The 25,862-nt window shown below is 36.4% G+C and overlaps 1 protein-coding gene across 8 annotated transcripts in view; it reads left to right on the forward strand.

Moving 5' to 3' along the window:
• Positions 1-25,862, forward strand: part of SORBS2 (sorbin and SH3 domain containing 2) — a 203,984-nt gene that overhangs the window by 125,312 nt on the left and 52,810 nt on the right. For 3 of the 8 annotated variants that reach the window (XM_083860950.1, XM_083860951.1, XM_083860952.1), the window contains 7 exons: positions 6,000-6,092; positions 6,682-6,708; positions 7,727-7,851; positions 8,841-9,458; positions 16,702-17,181; positions 22,085-22,229; positions 24,491-24,666. In XM_083860950.1, the coding sequence (XP_083717076.1) occupies positions 6,000-6,092; positions 6,682-6,708; positions 7,727-7,851; positions 8,841-9,458; positions 16,702-17,181; positions 22,085-22,229; positions 24,491-24,666 (1,664 nt within the window). Of the gene's footprint in view, positions 1-5,999; positions 6,093-6,681; positions 6,709-7,726; positions 7,852-8,840; positions 9,459-16,701; positions 17,182-22,084; positions 22,230-24,490; positions 24,667-25,459; positions 25,499-25,790; positions 25,821-25,862 lie in introns of those variants that run through there. The other 5 variants (XM_083860956.1, XM_083860957.1, XM_083860954.1 and 2 more) reach the window with 3 other exon arrangements.

The following is a 25,862-nucleotide window of genomic DNA, read 5'->3' on the forward strand; positions in this document are numbered from 1 at the left end:
GTATTATAAGCTGCACTTGCATATCAGCTGAGGTTAATCTTGAGGATATGTTGTACTTAGACAGTGCTTTGTATTTTCTCTCAAGTTGCTGTAACAGATGTATTGACCAAATTAAGTACTGTATAGAAAGTTATCTTCATGGTCTATGACAGTGTACTAATATTTGCTCCTGAACATCTGAAGCCAATAAGCCAGTGCTGCTCTTTGTGCTGGAAGAGGGAATAGGCGTCTTGAAAGCAGACTACTGAAATCCTGGCCTCTATCAGCTGTAAATTTTCAGTTGCAGTCAGCTCTTTTAGACTCCATAGGTGAACTGTCTGGTTTGCAGATTCACTGTGCTGCAAGGATAGACCTATCCATCCTTTCCAAACCAGTGGCTTTATCATTGACCATAGTGCTTCACCATGACATGATATGTGGGACCTGAGGACCAGAACTGCCTTTGAAGTCTGAATTTCTGCAGCATGCTCTAAATCAAAGGGATTAGCTTTTCTGTGGTATAGGTGCCATTATCTAGATCACTGTATTAATCCAGCTTCATGGCTTCCTGTTGTCTCAGACAACTGGAACTCAGTAGGACCTGCTTTTTTGAGCATATCTTTTAATACAAAGTTAAAATATATTGGATGACTTGAAACCAATGCATTTGTAAAATAGAATAAGCAGGAGAAATTAACTTTCTCATTTGAGAGTGTACTTTTGTTGCCCAAAGTTTGGATTTTTTTAAATTGTTTTTCAAATGCTAACCAAGATGGTGTGTTTTTCATTTATAAAAATACTATTTGAAATTTGTCCCATCCTCTCTCATTTTTAGTGGATTTCTTTCCTAAACATATCAGTCTGCATAATTAAGGTAGTACTAAAATATGACTTGTTTCATAGAACTGTAATTTCAGACGTAACTTTGCTAATCATCATACTATAATTACATTGTGCATTGCCGTCATATGAGTCAAAATCATATGACAGAGATGATTTTATATCTTCTACTTCAAAAAATGTGAATAAAGAGGTAAATGGCCAGTTTGTGCTACTGCCTCCCTGAAGTATGATTTTGTTCAATGTTGTACTAAGATTTTTGATGTCGGTTATGAATTCTCAAGAGAAAAGACATAAGATTTAAATAATCTGTGGCTGAATTACTTCTCTGTGGGATTGGGAATCTTCTGATCAGAGGAGCCTTAAAAACAGACCTTAATCATCTGAACACACCTGAAATCCTCTCCAGTTACTTAGAGATACCATGATTTTAGGTCGAACTTTAATATACTCTGCACTTGGACAGTGAAAACATGTTTTCCATCTTCTATTTGCTTGACATTAATGTGCATGTTATCAGCTGCACTGAAAGGAAGATATTGACAGAAAATGTGGCATTTCTTATCAGTTCTATTGATGTGGATTGTTTTCCGACTCTAAAAAAAATTAAAAACCTGTGAGTAGGGTGTAAGAGTGGACATCTTGCATCTGTCCCTGCACCCATCTAAAGCATTACTTCATTAAGAAAGAGAGTGACTCAGGTGGAAGCTGTTCTGTGTGCTCTTCTGGTCTAGCTATTTCCTTTTTTTTTCTTTTTTATTTTCCTTTTGTTTTTTTTCTTTTTTTTCTTTCTACACTACACTGTCTTTTGAACATGAGTGTTACACGTTTGGTTTGGGGTTAGTGGTCTTTTTATTTCACTGCTTTATAACAGGAATTTGTGCATGGTGCAGTTGAAAGTTATCAGATGCTATTGATTTGCCACTAGTTTGTTTTAAAAATATATGTTTCATTAATGACTCCTGCAGATAAATGAGCTCTCTAGTTTGATGCCAGTAAGTGGTTGAGTGGCAAAGCTAATGTATATGCAGCTTAAAAAATAAAAAGTAAATCTACTGCTTAGACTGGGCTCCTCTAATCCCGTGTTCCCTGTGGCTGCAGACTTGGCAGTCTGTCTCAGCAAACCCTCCGGAAGATATTTTTGTCTACAGAGAAAATGTTTTGAAGAGCTTTGGTTTGCAATACTCTACCATATATGGGAGGGATTTTTTACCATTTGATGTTAATTCTGTAGCACATGTTAGGAAGGGATATTCAGCAGCATAAGGCAATGAAACATTTTTGCAAAAGCAAAGAAGCAGAGGTAAGATACAGAGGAGGTTTTTCAGAAGTATTAAGGGTACTTTGGCTCATGCTTCCTTTTGGAGTTCAAATGTCATAATTTTAAAATAGTAGTCTCATAGAGTGTGTGTGTGTTTTTAAACCCAGACTAAGCAATCATCAACAGAATAATATTTTAAGCTATATTTAGGAGGTTTCTTCAATAAGTCTTCAAGTATTTTACAGATTGATGAACATCATTAAGTTCGTTGCTTGATTAACTAACTCACAGAAAACATGAGCTGCCCCTGAAACTCACATCAGATTAAAACACAGGATAAATGTCCTTATTGTTCATTATACATATGTGCATATATAGCTCATGTTGGAGGACAGGTAATTGCATTGAGGGATAATAAATGGAAGTTAATAGTTAAAGCAGATTTTTAGTGCCTATCTGTAAATATTTTGGTTGAATTTCACACAGATCATTCTTGATAAATGTGTCTAATTTTAAAGTTATTAAACAAGTAAGCTGTTTGCATTAGATGAAGCCATAAAGAACAGCCAAGAGGGAAAAGTATGCAGTTCTGGAAGACTGCAAATATTATCTGTTTGTTAAAATTATTAATGGAAGTCATTACATGGACTGTTCTCTTACATTTTGTCTGGAAGACAAGAACAGAATTTCTCAGGTCCATGCAGAGTTCCTGAACAGATGGTTAAGCCACTTTTAGATCACTGAAGTAAATTAGGTGGGCTTCAGTTCCAGGCATTCTACAAAGAATTTACTTCTTAGCAGCATGAAAGAACCAAATAATAGGTTTTCCTGTCAATGTAGATTATGTGGTAGAAAACTTGTGAGCACATCCAAAAAGGAATGCAGAGAAGGAGTGGAAGGAGAGGAAGCCCAAGTAATAGCCTGCCCTGCCAGGATACTCCCAGGGCCATCATAGGAGCCATCAAAGGCCTGTCTATCTCTGTAAGCCTGGAAGAGCACAGGGACACAAGGACAGGCAAGAACACAAGTCAAGGACACCCAAGGAACAAAGGGTCTCCCTCATCCAGGGCCCTCCCAGGGCTGTCACAGGAGAGCCAGGCATGGAATGGGTGGCAGAGTCAACGTTTGAGCCCAGTTGCTGGAAGGATTCGCTCTGTCCACTTGTGCCATTCTCCCTAATGGACCTTCAGCCACTGCTTTCACTGATTCTCTGAAACAGTCTTTTTAAGAAACCCAGCCCTTGTTCTTAAAGGAAATGGTGATGTTTTGAGTCATCTCCATCTGGCTTTGGGGCAGGACCCAACCAGTAGACTATTTGTCAAATAGAGATACAGCTCACTTAGGGTGATTCTGTCTCTAGTAGGAGCAGTTCTTGGGGTATGAATTTAGCAGAAAGGGTTAAAAGTGGAAACAATAAAGAGAGGGAGAGAAAAAGAAGCTGGAATTGTGTTTTAGGCAGCTGTTTTGTTTGTGAGTTATTGCCCGACTTCATATTCTAGCACTGCCACAGACCTTAGCTGATTTGTGTCTCCTTTTCCTCAATGTTAAAATAATTCCTAATGAGACAGGACTGCTTCCTGAAGAATTGTTCAGGTCAAAGGAATTGTGAGTGTGTGTATATCTATTTGTGCACATATTTTTTATATATGCAAGCATTTTGTATCAATTGTTTCATATAACCACATTTGTTCCTTAAGTAACAGCTGTGGAATATTAATTGCTTGTAGTTTGCAAGTGAAATGAGCAGAAGATCATTAATTCAGTCTCCCTTACAGTTTCTTAATACTCCACACTCCACTTAATGGGAGCCTGGCCTGAACATAGATGAGAGAATAAGATCCATCATGCATCAATATATGCTTACCCACACACGTTCCTGTTCTACTAGAAATTTTGCACAACTCAGTGTTATATAAATGTGAGGTTATGTCTTAACTGAATGCTAATTATATTTCATTATTTTGTACAGATACTGATAAGTAATGCAGGTACAGACTTGTGAATATGTATAAATTATATATATATGGGTAAATACTGTATGTAGTCAGTTACAATCTATTTTATTTCTCTTGTATGAAGCCAAAACACTTTGCTAGATTGTGGGTCCATGAAGTATAAAACTCTGACTCAGCTGACTTACATTAAAAACTAAATTGAAGCAGAATTTCCTGAGTTTAATTATTTAAGTTAAAATAATTAAATGTTTGTAGCCAGTTTCTCGTTGTCTTCATTTTCTCTATCATGAAATTCAAGAAGGTAACTTGAAAAATTACAAATAAATTACCATTTTTTTTGCATAAGGGCTGTGACAGTATAACAAAATCTTTACCTGTTAGCTTATATTAAATGTAGTATGCTTTCAAAGTCTGCCAATATTCAGATTAGAACAGAACTTCAGTATCAACACATCATCAAATCTCGTTGGAATTACCTCTGATGTATGTCAATGGTGAAAGAAAAGGAATACAAGAATGAAAAAATGTAATTTGAATTACCATTTCCATTCCATATTTATGTAAGCAAACTAAAATACATGCACAGATTTGATAGCCACTGCCTTTATTTCACATGTACAATGCCAATAATTAATGGCAGGTAATGTGTTGCTTTCAGCTACTGCTGGCTGAAATAATTTGGCCTTTTGCCTTGAGCCTTGGAATTGGCAATGAGTCTTTGGTACCACTTACCTCTAAGGCAGTGGCTCTGATGTTTGCCAGTGTTAACAACTACTTAATGCATATCCTGCAGGGCTTGTGGCCAGGGGAATATTGGAAATATTGAAGTAGCAGGGGAATATTGGAATAAGCAAAGAAATACCAGGAGATCACTTCTCTTGCAGACCTGGGTTAAAGATGACTCTGTGGCTCAAATTACTACTATACGAATACTTTCTGCAAATATGTTGCAGGTCTTCATTAAGACCTTAATTTTGTAAAACTCCATGTCATAGGTTACAGAAATAAAAAGGCATTTATTGTACTTGTAGTTTTTGACTTCATTGAAGCACTAAATAAAATTTCAGTAGTATCAAATATTAAAATAATTATTTTAGTGAAGAGTAGAATAATATTCTAGTTAAATATAATTGGTAAGAATATTTATTACCTTTCTTTTACAACTATGCTAGAGTTGCTAAAAACGCTAAGTTGTGGAAAAGCTGCCTTCTAATAATAAGACATTATTGATAAAACATAATGGCAGCTCCAGTAAGAGAGGAATATAATAAAGAAAGGAGCTGGGCAAGATCCAGAAGGGAGGTTTTTTTCTATACCTCATTTTAAAATTATTTTAGATTTCCATTCATTTCCTCAGAATGTTATTCAGTTTCAGATATACATTTCTTTTATTTTTTTTTTAACATAGATAAAAAAGGGGAAGAGGGACAGCCAGTTTGTTCCGTCAAAATGAAAAAAATATTATGCCTTCACTGGTAATTTTGTTTCTTGAGCATAAAGGATCAAAAAGACTGAACAAAAGTACTTTGTCAGCTGATCAAACATGAGCTTAGTTTATGAATGGTGTCTTTTTAATGCATGCAATGGAATTATTTTACAGTGCAGATTATTGATTAATATTATTCTGGAATGCTTAAGCCTTTATCTTGATTACTTGTTTGCTTTTACTAATTAGCTATAATTAAGCAGTCTTTCAGGTAACAGAGTGTATATATTTCCCTAGTGGATTAAGTATTAAATGCAGCTTTCTTCACTTATTCTCTGTGAGGTTTATTGTTCTTATAAGCCTGTGAAATTTTATGTATTCTGCTAATCTGCCAAACCTGCAAATTCACCATTTCTGCAGCAGTTCCCTAACTGCATGCTTATTTTCATTTATGTTTGGCATATCTCACACTGTGATATGTTGCATGTGCTTGCTCCCTTTGTCTGGGGCTGCTGTCTGTATTGTTTTGTGCTTCCAGATAGCGGCGGGTGTGCTCGCAAACGTGCTGCAATGTCTGTCACATTAACAGCTGTGAAGAGAGTTCAGAGTTCTCCAAACCTATTGGCCTCAGGTATAAGCACTAACCACTGATACACAACTTCTGAATGGCCTTTTTACAGTGTTATGCATTCCTGCATGAAGGAGAAGGGTAGCACTATTTTCTATTACGCTGACAGATGTATTACTTCTACAATGCTTTTTAAAAAGTGGTGTTAATTTTTCTCTGTCTATGTTTAGTAGCCATTCATGAAAAAAATCACGAATACTTTAGGAAAAAAGAATTCTATTTGTAAATTAATAAATTAGTAAATTAATTTTGCCCTTGATATTTGTTTTGCTTCTCACATCCCCTGTATTTTTTTCAAGATAACAAAGCATGAAAAAGAGGTATTGTTTATTACAAACTTTGTATTGAAACTTGATTTAAAAACTCATCTTCAGGAAAGGCTTCTGAGTGTTGTTGTAAAATTATTGTCAGAAGCCAGATTAACTTTAAAAAATCATTTATGAAGATTTTTTACCTAAAAATATTCATAACAATTAAAACACACTGAATATTCATTAGTCAGGCAGAACTGCTTCTTATCAATACTCCTGTGTATTTTTTGCAAAATAAATTTATTTTTAACACAAATTTATAATGGATATTTCTTTTTCAGGGTCTGATTCTCAGTCTCCAGATTCAGGTAAATAAAACACTGTATTATTTATGTATCAGTGTAATACCATGTAGGTGGATGAATTACAACAATCTTCTATTTATTTTATTTCATTACTCCATCCTTCCTCATTCTTCAAGGAAAACACCATTTAAATTGTAATCATAATTGTAATCCTAATTGTTAATGGTTAAGACCTCAAATTCAGGTCTCATTTGAAAGCAGTTATTTCCTGTAACACAGAATATGTTGTCAGAAAAATGAATTGTGTGGGAAAAACCAGGCTGCTAATTTGCCACCTTTAGCTTCATCACTGTGGCACCATTCAGTGGCACTTGCTATTTCCTTTTTAGTGCCTTACTGAGGATTGCAAGTTCTGCCCACCTTCACTTAGCAGCCTGCTCACATAATGTGTTACTTTTCCCAGCCTCTTACAGTGTTCAACATATCCCTCTATGTTTGGCCAACGCTTTGAGGGCATTCCAGGTCTGAGGATAGAGAAAAAAAACATGGTTGGTTGGTTGGAAAATAGAGGTGTCATTCAGATTTGGCAATAAGATACACGATTGGAACAACTAATTGGGTACTATGGTGAAATTTTGTGAAACTGCCATGACCGGCTAACTTTACATGAGCTGAGATGTTTTTCAAAATCCAACACAGCCATGAAGTCCAAGAATGTAATCTGAAAGTGAAAAAACGTTTTATACAGGGCCTGATTTATACAGGGGCCAAAACACCAGCATATTTTAACCAGCAAAGGTTAAAAGACTCTCAAGGTTAAAATCCACAGTCTCTATGAAGATTGTTGGAAGATGTCTAACAGTCCAATATCCAGACCGTTGTCAATGCTTCAATTTTCTAAATTTTAAAAATTAATATTTTGCAGAGTGGCAGCTTTAGCCATGTTCTTATAACTTCCGTGGTAAAACAGCATCATTGCCAGTTGTGTGGTTTGTTTAGTAGCTGGGTTGCTATTTTTGAGAGCAATATAGATGTACTAATCACACCAAAAAATGGTTTCATTCTTTTTCATTTACAAAAGCTTGGCGATCTTACAATAATGGCAGTAGAGAGACACTGAATGGAGACGCTAGCAGTTCATCTCTTTCAGCAAAAGGTTTTAGGAGCGTGCGGCCAAATCTACAGGATAAAAAATCACCAACTCAGGTAAAACTGGGCACACCGCATTTAATGTTATGCCATTGCTGGGGGTGCTAGCACGTGTAGATGGGACACCTCTATGAAACATTGTCGATGTCTTGCAGATAGTGTGAATCACCTGCTCATATGGGTCACTACAGACTGGTTTGCTGCATAGATGAAGCGTACTCCACACAGGCTGTATGCCCCCAGGTTAATTAGCAGAAATTGCTTTCAATGAGCAAGGCGGACAGCTAAATAAAACTAGGTCATACAAAAGTAAAAGCTTTCTAGGAGTGTTCTCAGACTTCAAAGAGTATTTATTAATAGTTTACACTTGGAAAAATGCACCAGTCATCAAAATATCTGAGAATTAAAATGTATTAATTATATAGTAGAAAATACTTCTGCCTGTTTTGCAGAACAATGTAATTAGAGCACACTAAAAACAGAAGAAAACAACAACAAATCAAGCAAAAAAACCCACAACATAAACAAAGAAATGACTCCCACACTTGGAAACATCTTTATCTGTCCAAAAAATATCAACATACCAACTTTATTACTCTCTCTGTTACTCTTTTAATTCAAAAATTTAAGAGGCTCTGTTTTTTTATATGTGTCTTACCTGTGAATAATTGCTTGCTATCTAAAATCATGAGGTACTTACATACCTGAATGCTTTCACAGCAATAATTTTTTTCAGTGTAATAATTATTTTTTAAAGAAAACAAATGATAGTGGGCTCCCTTTTGATCCTTTCTGATCCCACTTTGGTCTGAGTAAATGGAACATCTGGCTTTTTAAACAGAAGTTGCACAGGAAATAGTGGTGGGAACCTGACCAATTTAGTTGTCCATTGAATTTAGCAATGTTGAGATGAAGCCCTTTAATTTGCTAGTTCCTTTATTTAAATATAAAAGCAAAATTGAACTGTATCTCCTACTAACATATACTTTCTTTCTGTTTCTTCTTCAATGTTATTTTGCTGTGTGTGGATGCTTTTGGCAAATAAGGCACCTCTGCCACCTCCTAGAAAAGAAAGCTTTCGGAAAGCAGGAGTAACTAATCACGAGAACGAAATTAATCTCCAGGCAGTTACTGCTGGTCCAGCTAAACACCACCCCACAGATACTGCCTATTACACTAGTGAGACGTCTGTTCAGGAGACAATGTCTTCTCAAATATCTAACACAAGTGTGTCCTATGCACAAAAAATCATTAAACCACTGACCTCAGTCTCCAGTGCAGACGCAAGCGCAGCAGCTGGCATTAGTACTACTCTCCATCAAGGCCAAAGGCAACAGTCTCAAAAACGTAAGATATCTACCCTGAAATTAACCCGGAGACATGACCCAGCAAGCAGCATTCCTTGTAATTCACAGCAACAGCTCAAGCCTGTTGAAGAGCCAGTATTTTCACAAGGGCCTGTCTCACCTGCCTGTAACCCCATGCCTGAGATACACACAGCATCTCTTTCCGTTCAAATAGTTCCCACCCCTGACAATAAAGCAGAGCCTGAAATCCAAGATCATCCACCTAGTATTTCTCCAGACACTTCAAAGATGTCTTCAAAGGATTTGGGACAAAAGTCTACAGTTCTTCCTTCTTCACAGGCTGCAGAATGCCATGTGGTATATTTAATTTTTCCATCTTTTATTTTAGATCTTCATGAATCACTTAATAACCATCTGTTTAGTTATACTTACATTACCAAAGTTAGATCTTTCATTTTCTGGGTAAAACTACCTGTCACATGGATCAAACCAAAAAATGAACAAAAACTGAAGGTTTTGGAAGGTTATTGAAAAAAAAAAACTTATTTAGCTGAGATGGAAGGCAGACTTTTTTGTTACTCTGTGAGCACTTTATGGGGTGCAAATGCACCATAGGATGTTAGTATACTGTGGATGATACATCTGCTCAAGTAGTTTGTCATAGAGAGGATTGCATTAGAGGGTTGTGCTGCCATAGATGCTGGAAGGATCAAGTATGGCTAGTAAGATTAGGTTGGATTGGGTTGGGTTGGAGGGGCTTAAATGCAGCTCTGCCAGTTTTCTAGGGCTACAAAAAGTACATTTTTTCAGTCAGTGCTTTCTGCAAGGCTGGGCACTGCTGTCTCCTGTGTCCTGTGCAACAGAGCTTTTAAAAGAAAATGGGTTCATAAATTCTTTGTCAACAACCTCTATATGAAACATGATGGGGCACTGAACTTCTAGTTCCCTCTGTTTCCCCTATACTCTATGCCTACTGAAATGAAAATTCTTTAACTATACTAATCTCACCTGGGAGAAACAGGAGTATCAGACACACTATAGGACCAGAGGAGTCTGAGCAGGGTTTGTCACCATTCAAAAACTCACTGAGTCAAATAAAATAAGCCTGGGCACAAGAAAGTGACAGTGTAGGCAAAAGGAGAGCCCTGAATAGACTTTGTAATTTCTATTCTGCTTTACCTAGCCACAATTGGATTTTTCTATTTTAAAAGATAATTATTCTAGTATATCTACCAGTATAACAGCTTATCTGTGTTAGAAACAGATATACAGATTGCTGTTGGTCTGGACATGTCCGCCTCAAAGCTTTGTCTGAGTGAAAATCCCATCATGGCATATTTGTGTTCATCTAGTTCTGCTGGAATCATTGAGGCTGCTCTGAAGTAGATACAGCACTGTCTTGTAAATTAAAATGTCCATTGACAGCCCTCTTGTCAACAGTAGCAACACATCTGCTTTTCCAGACTGAGGTTTTTTCAGAGCATCACATTCAACCAGGTCTCTACTCTGGAAAACCTAAGTATCTGCATTAAAAGCAGGATAGTTTTAAAGTTGTAATATGTCTGTCTCCTCCTTCAAATCCCAAGTAAAATTTTTGATCAGAACAAAGCTCCGTGAAATTATAGGGCAACAATCTACAATGCTCTTTTTGAATTCTCTCCATTAAAAAATAGGAGCACAGAAGGATTAATCACATTTGTCCTCCTCAAGACTAGACACAAAACTGTCATCTTAAATCCTTCTTTTGGGCTGCATAAAATTTAGAATGTTTTGAGAAAAACAGGTTGCTTTACCCTTTAGAAGAACCAGTCTGCTACTCAGTGATTTTTGTCAGGTAAGACAAGACAATTCAAGCAAGAGCCATAGTAAAGAATCTGTGTCAAAAACAGTAGGGAAAGCTGAGCAACAGCTTTTTCTGGTAGATAGGGTAAATCTGAAGATATTACAAGTCATAAATATGGACATCAAAGGATGATGTCGAACAGCAGAACAGTGTAGGTGTATAGGTGTGGCCAGTACAACTTTTGCATCTGTTATTGTTTCACTTAAAAATAGTTGCTCAGCCCGTTAGAATATGATGCGTTCTATATGAACAAATAAATCTCTCAAACAGCCTGATAGTTAACAAGGATTAGGGGAAAACCTTTTTATGATCAAGAGTAATACTCAAAGTCTAATCAGAAGAACTAACAATAATTCATCTTCTAGCTGCTTTTTTTAGAATTTTAAAAGTCAAAATGCATTTTGCATTTTCTTTTTAATTTAGGATCTTGTTTAGTTTCACTTAAAGCTGAAAAAAATCAGAAAAGTATCTGTGGCTTATTTGGCAATTCTGCACTTAGTTTTCTGCCTTCTTGGTCTCAGTATGTGGGAAGCACTATCAGAAATTTGGTGACTAGTTTGCTCTGAATAAAATGAGAAAAAATTTAGTGAATCACAGAGGTCATTAAGGCATGTAGCCATCTTTTCAGGCTGTATCCCTTTATGGATCTCTTATCTGCAAAATTCAGCTGACATTTTCTGTGATTTTCAACTTTGACATAAATTCTGATGAAGGCGTTTATTTGGCAGCACAATTGAGTTGTGGAGCCAGTGGGTTTTCTAGCTCCTTGTTAAAATACATACCTAAAACTAGAGTAAAAATCAGCATGAGATGGTGTAAAATTCTGCATCAGGTGAGTTCCCAAAATAAAGATGCCATGAGCTAAAATTAGAAAAAAAAGGCTGCAGCTATATGTTTAAAAATATTCATTTCTGACTCAGATCTCAGTGTAAAACCTTGAAACTGTTCCAGCTAATGCCAAATATTATGGTCCCTTTAGTGTTATATATCATAGCATTTGCAAAGTTCACTATTTCTCTCACATAGAAAATTCACTTTCAGTACACTATGCGGGATAGTATTTTCATTTTTAAAGTTGTTTTAGATCTGCAGACTCTACAGGACTTTTTATAGGAGTCGAAATATTTTGTATATGTAGCTTATAGGCTGTATGTCAAGCTGTGTCCTCAAAGGATGCTCTCAGACTGTAAATTAGGCTTTCCAGAAGTGTTTAAAGCTGCCACAGAAACTTAAAAAACCCAATATATTTAAAAAGGTACAACTCTCCCTCTGCATCTGTGTTTATGGATGTGAAGGAGAATGAGGTAAGATCAGGTAATCATCACTACTTAAGAGGTAATAAAAAAGAAATACTGTGCAGGTATCTGTGTCTAGCCAACATGTACAACTGTATTATGTGACAAAGTATGGAAATACACAGCCCAGAGGGAGCTTGTGTGGTCCAAGTTAATGTATCTTGCTATGTTTGTGCTCCTATTTGCACTTAATTTCAATGCTTATCTGTTGAAACTTTAGGAGCAAGCAGAAGTGTGTTATGACTCATTAAGTGACATTTTGTAAACACTCCTACTCAGAGAAAGGTTAAACCTCTTAAAAATATATATGAAAATAGAAGCCTTCAGGTTACTCAGTATTAGGGGGTTTTACATTATTACAGTCTGGAGAGATGCTGCTTCTTTGTACCACACTGCAGATACAGGAGAAATAACTGTATCTATTTCAAAGGAGAAATTTGTGTTTGCTACTATGAAACAAATGGATGTAAATTTTCTTGTCCAAGTTTCTTATAAAAAGTTATAAAATTATGAAGAATTCTGAACTGCATCTTCAGAAATAATCACCTGATTTTTTTTCTTTTTATTATTTTGTTCCTGGGTTCCTAAGTGTCCTGTTGTTCTAGATATCAGACTCTGAAACTGAGGTTGCAAAGTATTTGTTCTGATACTGGAATTCCTCAGATGAACTGAACACTTGGTTTAGTCCTGATGTCCCAGAGGAGTAAAACATCTGTAGCAGATGTTTATGAAAGTGTTTCTTTGGACAGCCTTATACCTGTAGAAATGTACATCAAGGAAAATAAACCTGGAATTTAAAAAAACATTCTAAATCAATTAATCTAGTACATTTCCGAGTTTTAGGTGCTGACAATATGTAGAGTGATATGGAAGAAAGAGAAAACCAGTTTCAGCATTCTGGGGACAGATGTGAAGCAAAGAAAATTGAGCATGTATTTCTCATTTTACGTTCTGCATCGCTACTATTGCTTTAGACAAGGGCTGAACTCCACCTCCTTACCAGTTTAGAATCAGAGGGCTAGGTATAAAAATGAGCATGGGAATAAAATTTGCAGCATTAGTTTGGACATTTTGAAATCAGCTTTTAATAATTAAAAATAGAGGTATTTTTACCCATTTATGCAGATGTATGGGTGTAATTTGATTGTTGATTACTAAACTCTGCTATGTATTAACACAATGAATTTATTCACTTATCTCTGAGTCTCCTTATCTGTGTCTTGACTGTTGAAGCAAGGCCAGTACTCTGGTGTAATTAGTAATCTCACATCACTCCCCACATATCTTGAATTAAAACCATAGATGACTGATTTTGAAACCCATACTAGGGTCACCTGTCTACTTTGTATGAATTGGATACCAACTGTGTTCTTCAGGCCTGACATTTTACTGTTTGATGGAAGAGAAGCATTTCAAATGACCAGAAGAAAGCTGCAGCAGAAGGCTGCACTTCAGGCCTTCAATTCACATCAAGACTGATGACATTTATCTGTCTCTCAAGTGTTACTCCACAACCCAAGGCAGCCACGTAGTCCAGCTAGTTTTTCATCAATCTAATTTATTAAGTACTTCTTTGGCATTTAATCTGCCTGACTTCTGCTAGCATTTCTTGTGTTATATCACTAGCAAACCTAATCTGAAGCATGCTGAATGGGACCAATTTTTCTGGAATGCATTCAGCCTTGTCTTTTTCATATTTTTCACAGTGGAAAAGATAATAAAATATGATTCATATATGAAATTACATACACTGTAAAAAATATGGATTAGTAGTAGCCAGCTGTATGTGTTTGAGATTACCAACATTCCATGTTTCTTAAGTGGTGTAAATCAGTTTTCAAACATAGTGCTCTTTTAAATCACAATTTCAGCCAATCTTTCCCAGAGAGATGATTATATATACGAAAGTATTTTAGAGCCAGGCAGTATATAAGTTTTCCTCTACAAAGACAAGAAGCTTCATGATGGGAATCAGTACCTAAAACTGCTGCATCCCCTCTGTGTTGTAAGAATAAAAACTTTATATTCTTTTTAAGAATTGGCTTGACAAAATCAGCTACTATTTGCCAAAACCAATGAATTAATTCTTTAAAATCTCAGTTTCGTTGGCTCTCTGGATGCACCCTGAATATCTGTCCTTGTGTTTCCCATTCCTTCTTTTCTCAAGCATGCAAGAAAACTTCTCAGTTCAGAGCCAGAAAGTTTACTAGGTTTCTCAACTTCCCAAAATTTCCTGTTATTTTAATGATATAGAGATTAATTTACAGATTTTTGGCTCAGTCATATGTAACTTTTCTTCTGGGGATGCTGAGAGGGTAAGTGGCCTCAAGGATTTCAGAGCTTCTTTTTCACTCTGCCTCAGAATTACAGCATGATCTCCTGGTTCGTCTTTTTCTGGAGATCTTGATATGATGATTTGATGACATAGATGATGAAAATCATCATGAATGATGATTCTGTCTTCCCTTTATGTACCTGTGAAAAGAAATTACAGTTTCTTATATGTGTACATAAATACACACATCTTAAATCCCTGATATAATATGCTGTATAATAATCCTAATTTTTCATGACATTATTTTTAATAGTATTCCATTGTTCTTTTGAAGTTTCCATTGGCAAATTAGTTCTCTATGAAAATACTGTCCTTTTACAGTCATACACTCAGTTATTGATTATTTTAATTAAGAGATAATCTGTTCAGATTTCCTCTATGAAAAGATTAAGTTGGGGAAGTGTTCAATTTTAGATTTGAAACATTTCTGTTAGTAAGATTTGGATTTTAAGCTGTTTGACTAAATTTCTTCACTGTTTTAGCTGCAGATTTTAACAGTAGATTGCCTATTTTTATCTACCCTAGAGATCCAGTGATGCCAAAGATTTATTTTGAATCAATGGGAACAAGTAACAGATATCTGCTCACATACTTAAGATTCTTTTCTGTAATGCTTATTCATAGGGATGGTCCCATTGACCTCAGTAAGGTTATTTGTGTAAATTCTAGTTGATCTCAACAAGAATTATGCAACTGGAACCCCAGTGACCTCTTGTAAGTAGCATAATCTGGGTTGTGTTCCAAGTCTTCCATAAGGGCTTTAGAAGATATTTTCAGATTTTGGATTAAAATGCCAAAATGGCATTTTAATCTGATGGCTTGAAACATTTTTTGAATGATTAAAGACATCTGCCTAGTCTAAGCCTAGGAAATAACCATATTACTGATAACAATGTGATATGTATGACTGAATGTTACTTTTTAAAGTAGTATTTACTACATATAGTGTCTTACTGTCCTCTGTTTGACATAAATTTTAAATCCCAAACATTGTTTCCCAGTAGCTATTCCAGATGTCCTCAGCCCTATCAACAGTGAAACCATTAGTGCTGAAGTAGGCAGAGTAAGGCAGTATTTTGAATAGTTAGGAATTGATGGAAAGCTTGTGGTTAATATGCAGTATAGAAGGATTTGTGCAGCTATTTAACAAATAATAGATGCCAGCATGCTTTAGTTCAAAAAGAAGCTGCGGATACAAAAAGCCAGTTGCAGGATTAGTTTAAACTGAGTGCCCTGTGACTGATTTGAAATGGCAGAACATAAAGCTCATACATGGTGTGGCAGTTTTCAGAAGCATCCTCATGAGACTGTTCCCTTCTACTTTTAAGGAACTGGGCTGAATCCAAATAACTGGCATGTTTAGTTTCAGTATGTCCTGTTCTTGTGCTCCCGATCTTTGTTCCCCAGATTCATACCAGTTACCCTAACAATCCCTATGTCCTCTAATATTGAAAAGACTTCTATGCATACACCTTATAGAGTAGGTTGACAGGGTGCTTCCAGGGTGCTTGGAAATTCTAAGATCATCCAAATATTTTTATTAGAGAGGCAGTGGAGAAGATGTATTCAGTCACAAGAGGCAAAAAATTCCATCACCTATTACTTGCAGATCATATGAACATTCATTAATAGTGTTTCTGTATAGCTGGAAGTCCTACTCATCTTTGTATTGCAGTTAATTTCAAAATCATACCTGTCCTTGACAAAAAAAAAAGTGTAACATTTACAAAGATCAGACTTGCAGATAGATTTTTGTTTTGAGAACTACATGGACATGACATTCTCTAGCCTCATATTTATGTGAAGTATAAAATAGTGTGAACCCTCTTAATGTACAATGGAGATCATTTATATATGCTGTACATTATGAATATTCATCCTCAGCACACTATGGTTTCTGGCATTGCTTCCACTAGTATTTTATGCATTCATTTCTTTCTTGTTGTCCTACTCTAATATAGAGCATGGTTGATTTATTTCCTAATCTTTGTGAATGTGAACTTCCTCGGGTGGCTGAATAACTTACACTTCTGTAATTCCCCTACACCCAGCAAGAGGCAAAGGGAAAAGTTCTTTATTCAATAAGTAATCTGTTTCTTTTCTTATTTTTTTTTCCTCAAATCTCAGCTTGGAAACCAGAAAGTAACTGCCCCTGTGATGGAGGTAAATGCTTCACAGACACACAGACAAACAGCAACAGAAGCTTCTCCACTGCCTCTTCCTTCTCCTGTGGTACCAGTTAACAGAGCCTCTTTATCACCAGACAGTGGCACCCATCTAGTACCATATTCTTTGCCAACGCTTGATGATTTTTTGCCTTCACGCTTTTATAAATCCCCAGCCCTCTCACAGTTTCCATATAATTGCCCGTACCTAGCTCCTGACAGTGTTGTCCACAGGAACGAAACAGCCTCTGTGAGCACAGACTCTGCCATGAGCGAGTGCTCCTCCCGCACAGTGAGTGAGTCCTCCACAGCCATTCTAGATGAGCTGCAGACTTGTAGCTATGATACTACTGACTGCTCTGAAACACCTTCCCCAACCTTGAGCCAGATGTCTGCTGTGTCAGATGGCACCACCTTAACCAACACTGCTGCCACTTCTCATGTAATTATGCTTCCTTTTCTCCTCCTCCATTTTGTTCAAACAGGTTGTCAAAGAGGAACAGAATTCGACCTTGTCTGTTATCCCATTACACAGACAAGTATTTTGTTAATAATTTTCCATGGTCACAGTCTGACAGTGTTTTGTAACAGTTGTTTAAAAAAAATCATTGACATAGCAGATTTGGGAGTAGGAAATGATTGTTGTGCAGTTGTGTGGTCACCTAAGGTGTATCAAACACTTCGCTTAAAAGAAAGTAAATTCAAGAAATACTTGTTCCAAATGTGTTAAAAGCAAGCATTCCATGGAGTTTGAAGAGATTTATTTAAAATATTGTTAATAGTTTACAGGTTTTTGGAGTCCGGACTACCATCATTTTTGAGGCAGATTTCAACAATGTAATTTGTAAATTGATAGTAAATGTTGGCAGTATTTAATGCAATTTTTTCTCCAGCCATGACAACTGACTGCACAAAATTGGTTTTCTCTCCTCTAATTAATCTTTTCCTCTTCTAAGCACAGTTTCTTATAGGACTGAACTGCATAAATAATCTTGAACTATTCAAATGTCCTGACATTTTTCTCTTGATTAAGTTAAGGAAAAACCAGAATGCAGTTAAACACTTTATACATACATCCATTTTCCTGTACCTTAGGATACTTATATATGGGGAGAAAGAAGGTATGGAATCTGGGTCAAACCCAGATCACTTCTGATTTCTTTTGAGATTATCCACATGATTAAAATGAGTCAGAACAAAGCCTTCATTTAAATTGAGTAATTCATTGCTGAATTGCAAAACAGAGAGATGTTCTGAATCCAAAGTTTTACTGGGTCACAGCACTGTTCAAACTTTGTACAAAAACTTTAGCATACAATAATTTCGAAGCCTGAAAAGAACAAACAGTGTATATATATATATATATATATATATATTTGTTTATATATTTTTAAGTAATAATTTATAAACAGTATTTTGAGTCCAACCTTGTACATAGTCACATGGAAAGCCAGTGATTGGTTGTCGTTGCTCTGGATGCTGCTAAAAAATAATACTAATAGCAGGCATGTAAAAGCTGTAATTTTAAATTTCCGTAACACAGCTCTGAAAACTTTTTTTTTTTTTTTAAGAATCATTACTATAAATCTGTATACAAGACAGTATTTATTGCCAAAGATACCATAATCAGTATAGATTGGTCAGAGTCACTACGTGACCATTTACTAGCTATGGGAAGCATGGAATATTTATATTTTCTTGTAGGCTATTTCTAAAATTGTCAGCTAACTGTATCTGTTTTCTTTGGGCACCATTTTTTGCAAGCTAAAGTGAACAGTTGGTTCTTCTTTCCTTTTTTGGGTTAGTTTCCCAGTAGAAGGCTCTATAATAGTCAAATCTGACCACCACTTTCTCTTTTAGACATAGCAGGGATGAGCCTAACATTTGTTCACCATTAATGGACAAACTAAAATGAAGAGACACTAACCCAAGGGCAAAAATCCCCAAGCAGTCCTAAAAGACCCACAGAAATTAAGCTCCTAGCAAAACTCAACTCTACAGCATAGAAAAGTCATCATCTCCCACTCTCTGTAGAGAAGTTCCAGATAGCTAAGAATGCATCCATGAAATGACAAAATGATGGGGAAACTGATGGCACACACACATGTGTTATTAGTGGCTCTAATCCTGGAATGATCTTCATTCTCAGATTGCTGTTGATTTTGTAGGTGAAAACCACTGTGAGAGTGATAAAAGTAATATAGGATTGGGCCATCCACCACTCCACCTGCATAAGATATAACCATGCTTTAAAGACTTTATGTCCGCATTGGGGATGTTTGTTTAATTTTGAGTTTCTTAATGAGACTAGACAAAGAAGTTGTAAAACAACTTCTAAGAAGAAGCATCAGGAAGAGCTGAGTCAACAAAATTGACAAATATTCAAGGCAAAAGGCAGAGCTAAAGGTAAAACTGTGGTCAATTTTCTTTACCTTTAGTCACAGATTACAGGTTCTTTGAAAACCTGAAGTATGAGAGTTTCAATTCTTATTTGTGGCTATGCTTAGAATTGGAGTTAAAATTAGAGAACAGCTGCTTTTAAAAACTGGTTTTTCCAATTGTATTCCAAATATGAACATTTCCCCTATAAAATAATTTCTGTGGGTTCTTTTTTATGTACTTTGAAACTATGGAATCTAATGGAAACTTGGAAATGGAAGTGCACATTAGATTTTTGCTTTTTCCCAAGTTTTATGACTGTCTTGAACTTCAATTGATTCTAAGTATTTTCATCTAATTCAGTGTTTTGAGGTCAGGTGTGTGCTGTGCAGCATTCTTGCAAAGAACTGCTCAGACATCCATAGTGGGACTTCTTCTCCTTGTCTCAGCAGAGATAAAGTTAAAAAGCAGCTCCAGTCCCAGATGGATGTCTTCTGTTCTGATTTGGAAATCCAGAGAGCTACTCTTTCTTGATGCTCAGGCAAATTAGAGGAATTTTAAACCTGATACCTCGTAGGAATTTTTACAAGATCTTGATTATCTTGCTGCAGAAGTAGGTGGCTTTACTTGCAGTGGAGGACAGGTTAGGTATACTGGAGAAAAAAAAATTGATTGCGGTTGCTAGGGAAAGGAACATCATGAAAAAATATTATTTTCCCAGTAAGTTGGAAAATAGGTGCATTTTGGTTGAACAGGGTTGGTTTGTTTTTTTTTTTTCCATATTGTCTTTTTTTTCCCACAAAAAATTACCTAGGAAAGCAAAATGTCTAATTCGTGACTAGACATCTTAAAGGATTTTCATTTCCTCGTAAAATCTGGGAATAAACTGTCACCTGGACCTAAAGTGTCATATTCTCAGATTGAAATGTCAGTAACTACAAATGATTTCAAGGGAAGAAAAGACCTTTGAAACTTCATAAAACTATCTTTTATAACAAGCCCTGTAAACTGTGCAAGATGCATCAGATGAACAAATGAAGTGGCCACCTTCACAGACATTTTCCTCAAAGAGAAAATCATTAGAAAGTAATAAATTTATAACTGAGCTGAGATCCTCTCTAAGACATTCAGAAGCAAACCCAAAAATGTCCTATATGAACATGCCACATACACATTTATGATTGATGTCCTTCAACTATTTGTGTGGGTCCTATTTTCATGATATTTTGTACTACTCCATGTGAAGTGCCTTACTGTCTACCTGAGCTATTAGGTAAAGTCCTTCTCAGAAATATCACAATTTTTTATTCCAGAAATTCATAGTCTGCATTCCAGTCTGCAAAGAACTCACACCAGTTCTGCTCAAAACAAAAGCTGTAGTAAATGAGTAAGAAGGTGTAAGGCTCGTCACATAGTTGCACCTTGCCTTCTCTAGAAACAAGCTTTCCCACAAAGACAGTGTGTAGCAAAAGAGAATAGGTGAATACCTGAAGCAGAGGAGATGACTGGCCTAATTTTGAAATCTTATTTGAAAACATTCCTTCATATTTCTTGAAATGCTGTACTTGAGTTTATGTAGCTTTTCTACTCTTATATCTCCAAAGCTGGGGTTTTTTTGTGGTTTTTTTTGAAGATGAGGATCACATAAGAAAAGCCAACTTACTTTTGATTCTAGAGTTTACTAAGAGGGAGACATTTAAACACAAAACTTCCAATGGAAACATCACTGCAACAGAAACTTTTCAGCTCACTTCTGAAAACAGGTGTCCTTAAAATGAGAAACCCCTGAATGCGTCTAGGAGTTCACATGATATCTGCAGAGGACCTAGAGATTGTTTTTCTCTCTTAGCTGTGGGAGACAAAGATGTTAAAAATTTAAAATCAATATGCATGCAGAAGGTCATGAATCATTTAATTTTTATTTGTAAAAATAATATGCATTTTAAAATGGTTTTATTTATGCTTTGCTGCTTCAGATAGTCTCTTGTTTACATCTACAGCGTGTTTTAGTTCATTTGTTATATAAAGTTGAGCAAAATTTGTAGTTCTTCTAATTCAGATTTAAAGAACAGTTCTGCATTTAAAGAGATGTTGCAGAGAGCTTCCCTTGCTTTTCTGCTGAAATATTCACTACCCTCTTATTTCATTCAATGCTTTTTCAGTATCTTAGTTTTGATTCTTTCAATACTCCCTGTAAAAGTGATACAGCCCCAGTGCAGGTATTCTAAATCTAGGGGCAGATAGTTTCCTCTTGTGAAGTACCTCTAGTGACTAAAGCATAAATGGCTTTAGATGCTTGCTGCTTAATTGCCAGTGTGCTTAGCTCTCCCATTTTTGATTTTGTTCTGTCATTTTCTGGTTGTGGGTTGTTGGCTCTTTAATTGGTACTATTTATTTTTATTGTGATATATTACATATCAGCATCCCACAGTCACTCCATCTGGCTTCCATTTTTAAAAGAAATTTTTATCACTCTTTTCAGCTACTCCTAATGAGACTTCTCCCTTCAGTCTGCACAGAAGTTCCCATTTATATCCATAGTGCTTGTACATGTGCACTAAAGGAATATGTCTCCTGGTGTGAGGGATCTGTGGCAGACAGCCTTTGTCATACAGTGTTGGGAGCTTTTACTGCCATCTTCATTTTATATTGCTGTCAGACATTTGCAAACTTTGTTTGTGCCATCTTCATTGCCTTGACTGTGCTCTGTCACCTTCCCATGGCAGCATGCATCACAGACAGCACACATAGGGAGAGAAGAGGAGAGGTACAAGGTACATAAGGAACACTGCTCTGCTCCCTTTGTGATATGTTTTGTTTTTCAGTGAATGCAGATGCCATCATGGCTGTGTACCTGACAACTGGTAATTGTTGCGTGGATGACAGTCTTGCATCACTCTTTCTTTGGGATAGCAGTTGGAGAGCTTTGTGTGTAGTTTAATGGGATATTGTTTTGTCTCTCTCAGGCTCAGATCACAGTGAATGGGAATTCTGGCACTGCTGCCAGCCCAGTGAGTCACTTTCAAAGGCCTTTTTCCCCTTCTTCAGCTTACCCTCCACCAGCTTCACTCAATTCCAACATTGTTATCATGCAGCATGGCAGGATGATGGGTAAGCCTCACATGGAATTTTTGCATTGTACATTACACAACATATTGTGATTCATGTGGCAAAGACTGCAAACAATTGCAAAGTGCATCACGTCCATAATGAAGGTATTGTCTATTCATCTACCTTGGGAAGTAAATGCAAAACAAATAGCATTTATTATTAGGTACAGTAGTGATCCTGAACTGGAGTTATGATCAAGTTTTATAACCTAGGTTTGTGAGCAAACCTCTTGACAATTTTCTACTAGCTTTACCAAGGAAAGGGCATCTATCAAAATAGCTCAACTGTCCATTTGCTCCTCCCCACAACTTCTGTAATTCTTCAGCAAAAATACTGTCAACAAAGGGAGAAGCTCTGGGCTTTTAAAAACCTAAAGCCACATCAATCTAAAATTTGTTCACGGATTTTTTTAGGGCATCTTTAATTTAAAAATTAAACACAAACCAAATACCATCAAATACTTAGGCTCTTCGCCAATATAATCCCGTTTTGCCAAGAGAATAATTTACTTGCTGCTTTTTCTACCAGTGTTATGCATATTTAGAAAAGATTATACATGCAAAATAACTTGAATGTGATCCCACAGTTTACATTTTTGTTGTGCTTGCAGGGAAATTAGGGGGCAGTTCTTGCTCTGAGACATCTTAGACAAATGCTGCTGTCATCATAGTGATAAACACAAAAAGCACATATATGGGTTACTCCACATCCCAGACTTCCAGGTTTTTTGATTGCTTCTGGTTTGCTGATCTAAAGATCTGTCAATACTGGTTTGGATATACCTAAAATATGTATTTTTCCATGACTTTCACTCCTGTATAATACTGAAGTTAAGTGTTCCACAGTAACAGCCTGATTTAATTCTCTTTGCTCATGTAGAAATCCCCCTAATGCCCTCAGTTTGAGGCCTATGAAGGATGAAGGATCAAATCCAAAATGTTTTCTAAATTTAACATCATGCATTTTGGGAAAAAGTTCCAAATATTCAGATGTTTGCCACACCGAGATGCCTCTCACCATATATGTGTAGCACTGAATTTTTTACAGGATTTCAGACTTGAGTAAACAGCTGAAACAGCCATGCCAAATCCAGTGCTGCAATGGGAGTGAGCAGAAATACCCAAATTAAAATTAGAGCTTTCAGTCACTGGAACTCTTTTTGCAGGCTCATATTACAACTCATATTTTTCTTCAGAATAATCAGTGGATGTTAATGCCACAGGAAAGTCAATTTTAATTGTCACCATTAGTGTCAGAACATGTATTTTTACTCCCTGCATTCGTTTATCCTGCAGTGGAACTGTTTCACTGTGCCTGCACTTGCAATATAGAGACTTTGTAATAGCAGCCCACTAATTTGCTGAAACCTACTGCCTGAAAGAGTAGGACTCTTTTTCCTATATACAGGAAAGAGTGTATTTTCTGCAGAAGTACAAATTTTCATGTCACATCCCAGCACAGAGGTATTTTTTGTTAAGTAAAATACTCTGCATTTTAGAAGGAAATGGTAATAATGATGTATTAATTTGTTATAAAGGAAGATTTGAGGGGAAAGGGTAGAAATATCTCAAGTTGCTACAAAACACTAGCATCTTGTACACTTCACCTGAGTTACTGTAGGTGGATCATCAGATTGCTCTACAGGTGCCAGGTTAGCAAAAACCATTTTTATGGATTATACATGGAGTCACATAAACATATCAACACGTCTTAAGGGAAGAACACTGTATGTCAGAATTTGTCTCTTAAAAATATTCATGCATCTAAACTTCATGTTTCTTAGCACATATCACGTAAGTTTTTTGTGCAAGGCTATTTGCTGTGCTTACAGAACAGCTATTTTCTATACTTTGCTAGACTTGGTGGGTGGAAGTTTTGAAATTATGTCACTGGTTTCCAAGGAACGGGTAGAAAATGTGCAAAAGTTTGATTTATAGGAGAAAGGCTGCTGCACCTTTCTCAATAGATTTTGCAATGTTTCTGGGGGGTTTTCTCTTTTTAGTAAGCAAGGTGTTGTGAAAAAGTACTTCTACTCTAAGTTTAATAGCTTGTCTGGTTCTTAAATAAGTTTATAATTCTGTTAATGTAACACTAAGTAGGGCAAATCCCTACTTAAGATGATATTTCTTTAAAATAATGTACATGTATGTGATTAAGATTGTCAGCCTTTGTACAGCGTACTGAAATGGGGAAGTGTTTTTTTAACTGCCAAGTATGATTATTGTGTCATTACACATTTTTCTGTCATGTTATCTTTACAGAGTCCACAGAGACATACTCACAGCATGTTCAGAATATTGGCAGCACCACCACCACCAGTACAATACCAATCTGTAGATCCTCAGAAGAAGAAAAAAAAATTACAGTAATTAAAGCTCCACATTATGCAGGGATTGGCCCGGTAGATGAATCTGGAATCCCTACAGCAATTAGAACGGTAGGAAATTCTGGGAAATCTGTGTATGAACTCATACAATGAAGTGATTGTTGGTAATGGGTTTTTCACATTCTTCTACTCTTATATAATTTGGAATAGGGCGTGCGTAATCAGTGGCTTTGTGAATATAATATTGTGTGTTGACGAAAAGGAGAATGCTGATGGGAGCATAATTGGGCAACCTCATGTTTCTAGTTTTAATTAGAAGTAGCCAAAATTTTGTGTCTTTCTTGTGTCTCTTGTAGTTCTTGCCTTTTGGAAATGCACGGTAATTGCATTTGGTTTATTTCTAAAATAAAGTTTATGCATACTATATATATATGTATATATGTGTATGTGTGTGCAAATATTCATATATACATCTGTGTGTGTGTATATGTAATAATCTCGTACTTCTGCATTACTTGGGGCAGTGTCCTCATGTCATCAGGGCAGTATAGAAATGCATAGTTTTGTTCTGATGGCAATCTAAGGGAGTAGCATTTTCATGGCAGTGCAGCAAATAATCACTGTGCCCTTGAGTGACACGTAAGCGAATAGCTGGGGAGCCCTTTCTTTGTGACCAGCCCAGTTTTGATCATCTGCCGCTGGTCACTGCTTGAGTGGTCCCAGGATGTCAAACTGAAGAGTTTTGTTTTCACTATGCTGAAGCATTCTTTCCACTCTGCTGTCAGGGCAGCCTCTTCTGGCTGCTGCAGAGAGCACAGAGGCAGCAGCACTAGGTCTGTAAAGGCAGCACTTACTGGCCTTCCCAGCCAGAGAAGAACTGCTGTGCTGGACGGAGAAAGTGAGAAGAGTGGGAGCCAGGATGAAAGCGGCAGAGCCCTTGCAGGTGAAGTCTTAGTGAGGTGCAGGGATGTAGCAGCTGTTGGATATATCCTGTCTGCCAATATTTACATATGGGGCTATGTTGTATTGCCAAGAATTGCTTCAAGGGACTGAAAAAGTAGGGGGGAAACCAGGAATTAACAGAAAAAATCAATAGGAAAAAATAAGGATGAATAGTAAGATGGGGACAATTTTTATAAGAATGGGGGAAGAAACTCTGGCATTTCTTGCTTTATTTTTGATGTAAAAAAGTAATACAATCAGAATCTCTTAAAAATGTAGACATTTCTTTGCAGCAATGCTCTAGCTTCCTGTCCTCTTTTAAAGTAAGTAGTCCCTTTGCTTTATATTGGATGTAGTAATCGGTT

This window comes from Zosterops lateralis (assembly GCF_965231275.1).
Source record: "Zosterops lateralis genome assembly, chromosome: 5".
Classification (NCBI taxonomy): domain Eukaryota; kingdom Metazoa; phylum Chordata; class Aves; order Passeriformes; family Zosteropidae; genus Zosterops; species Zosterops lateralis.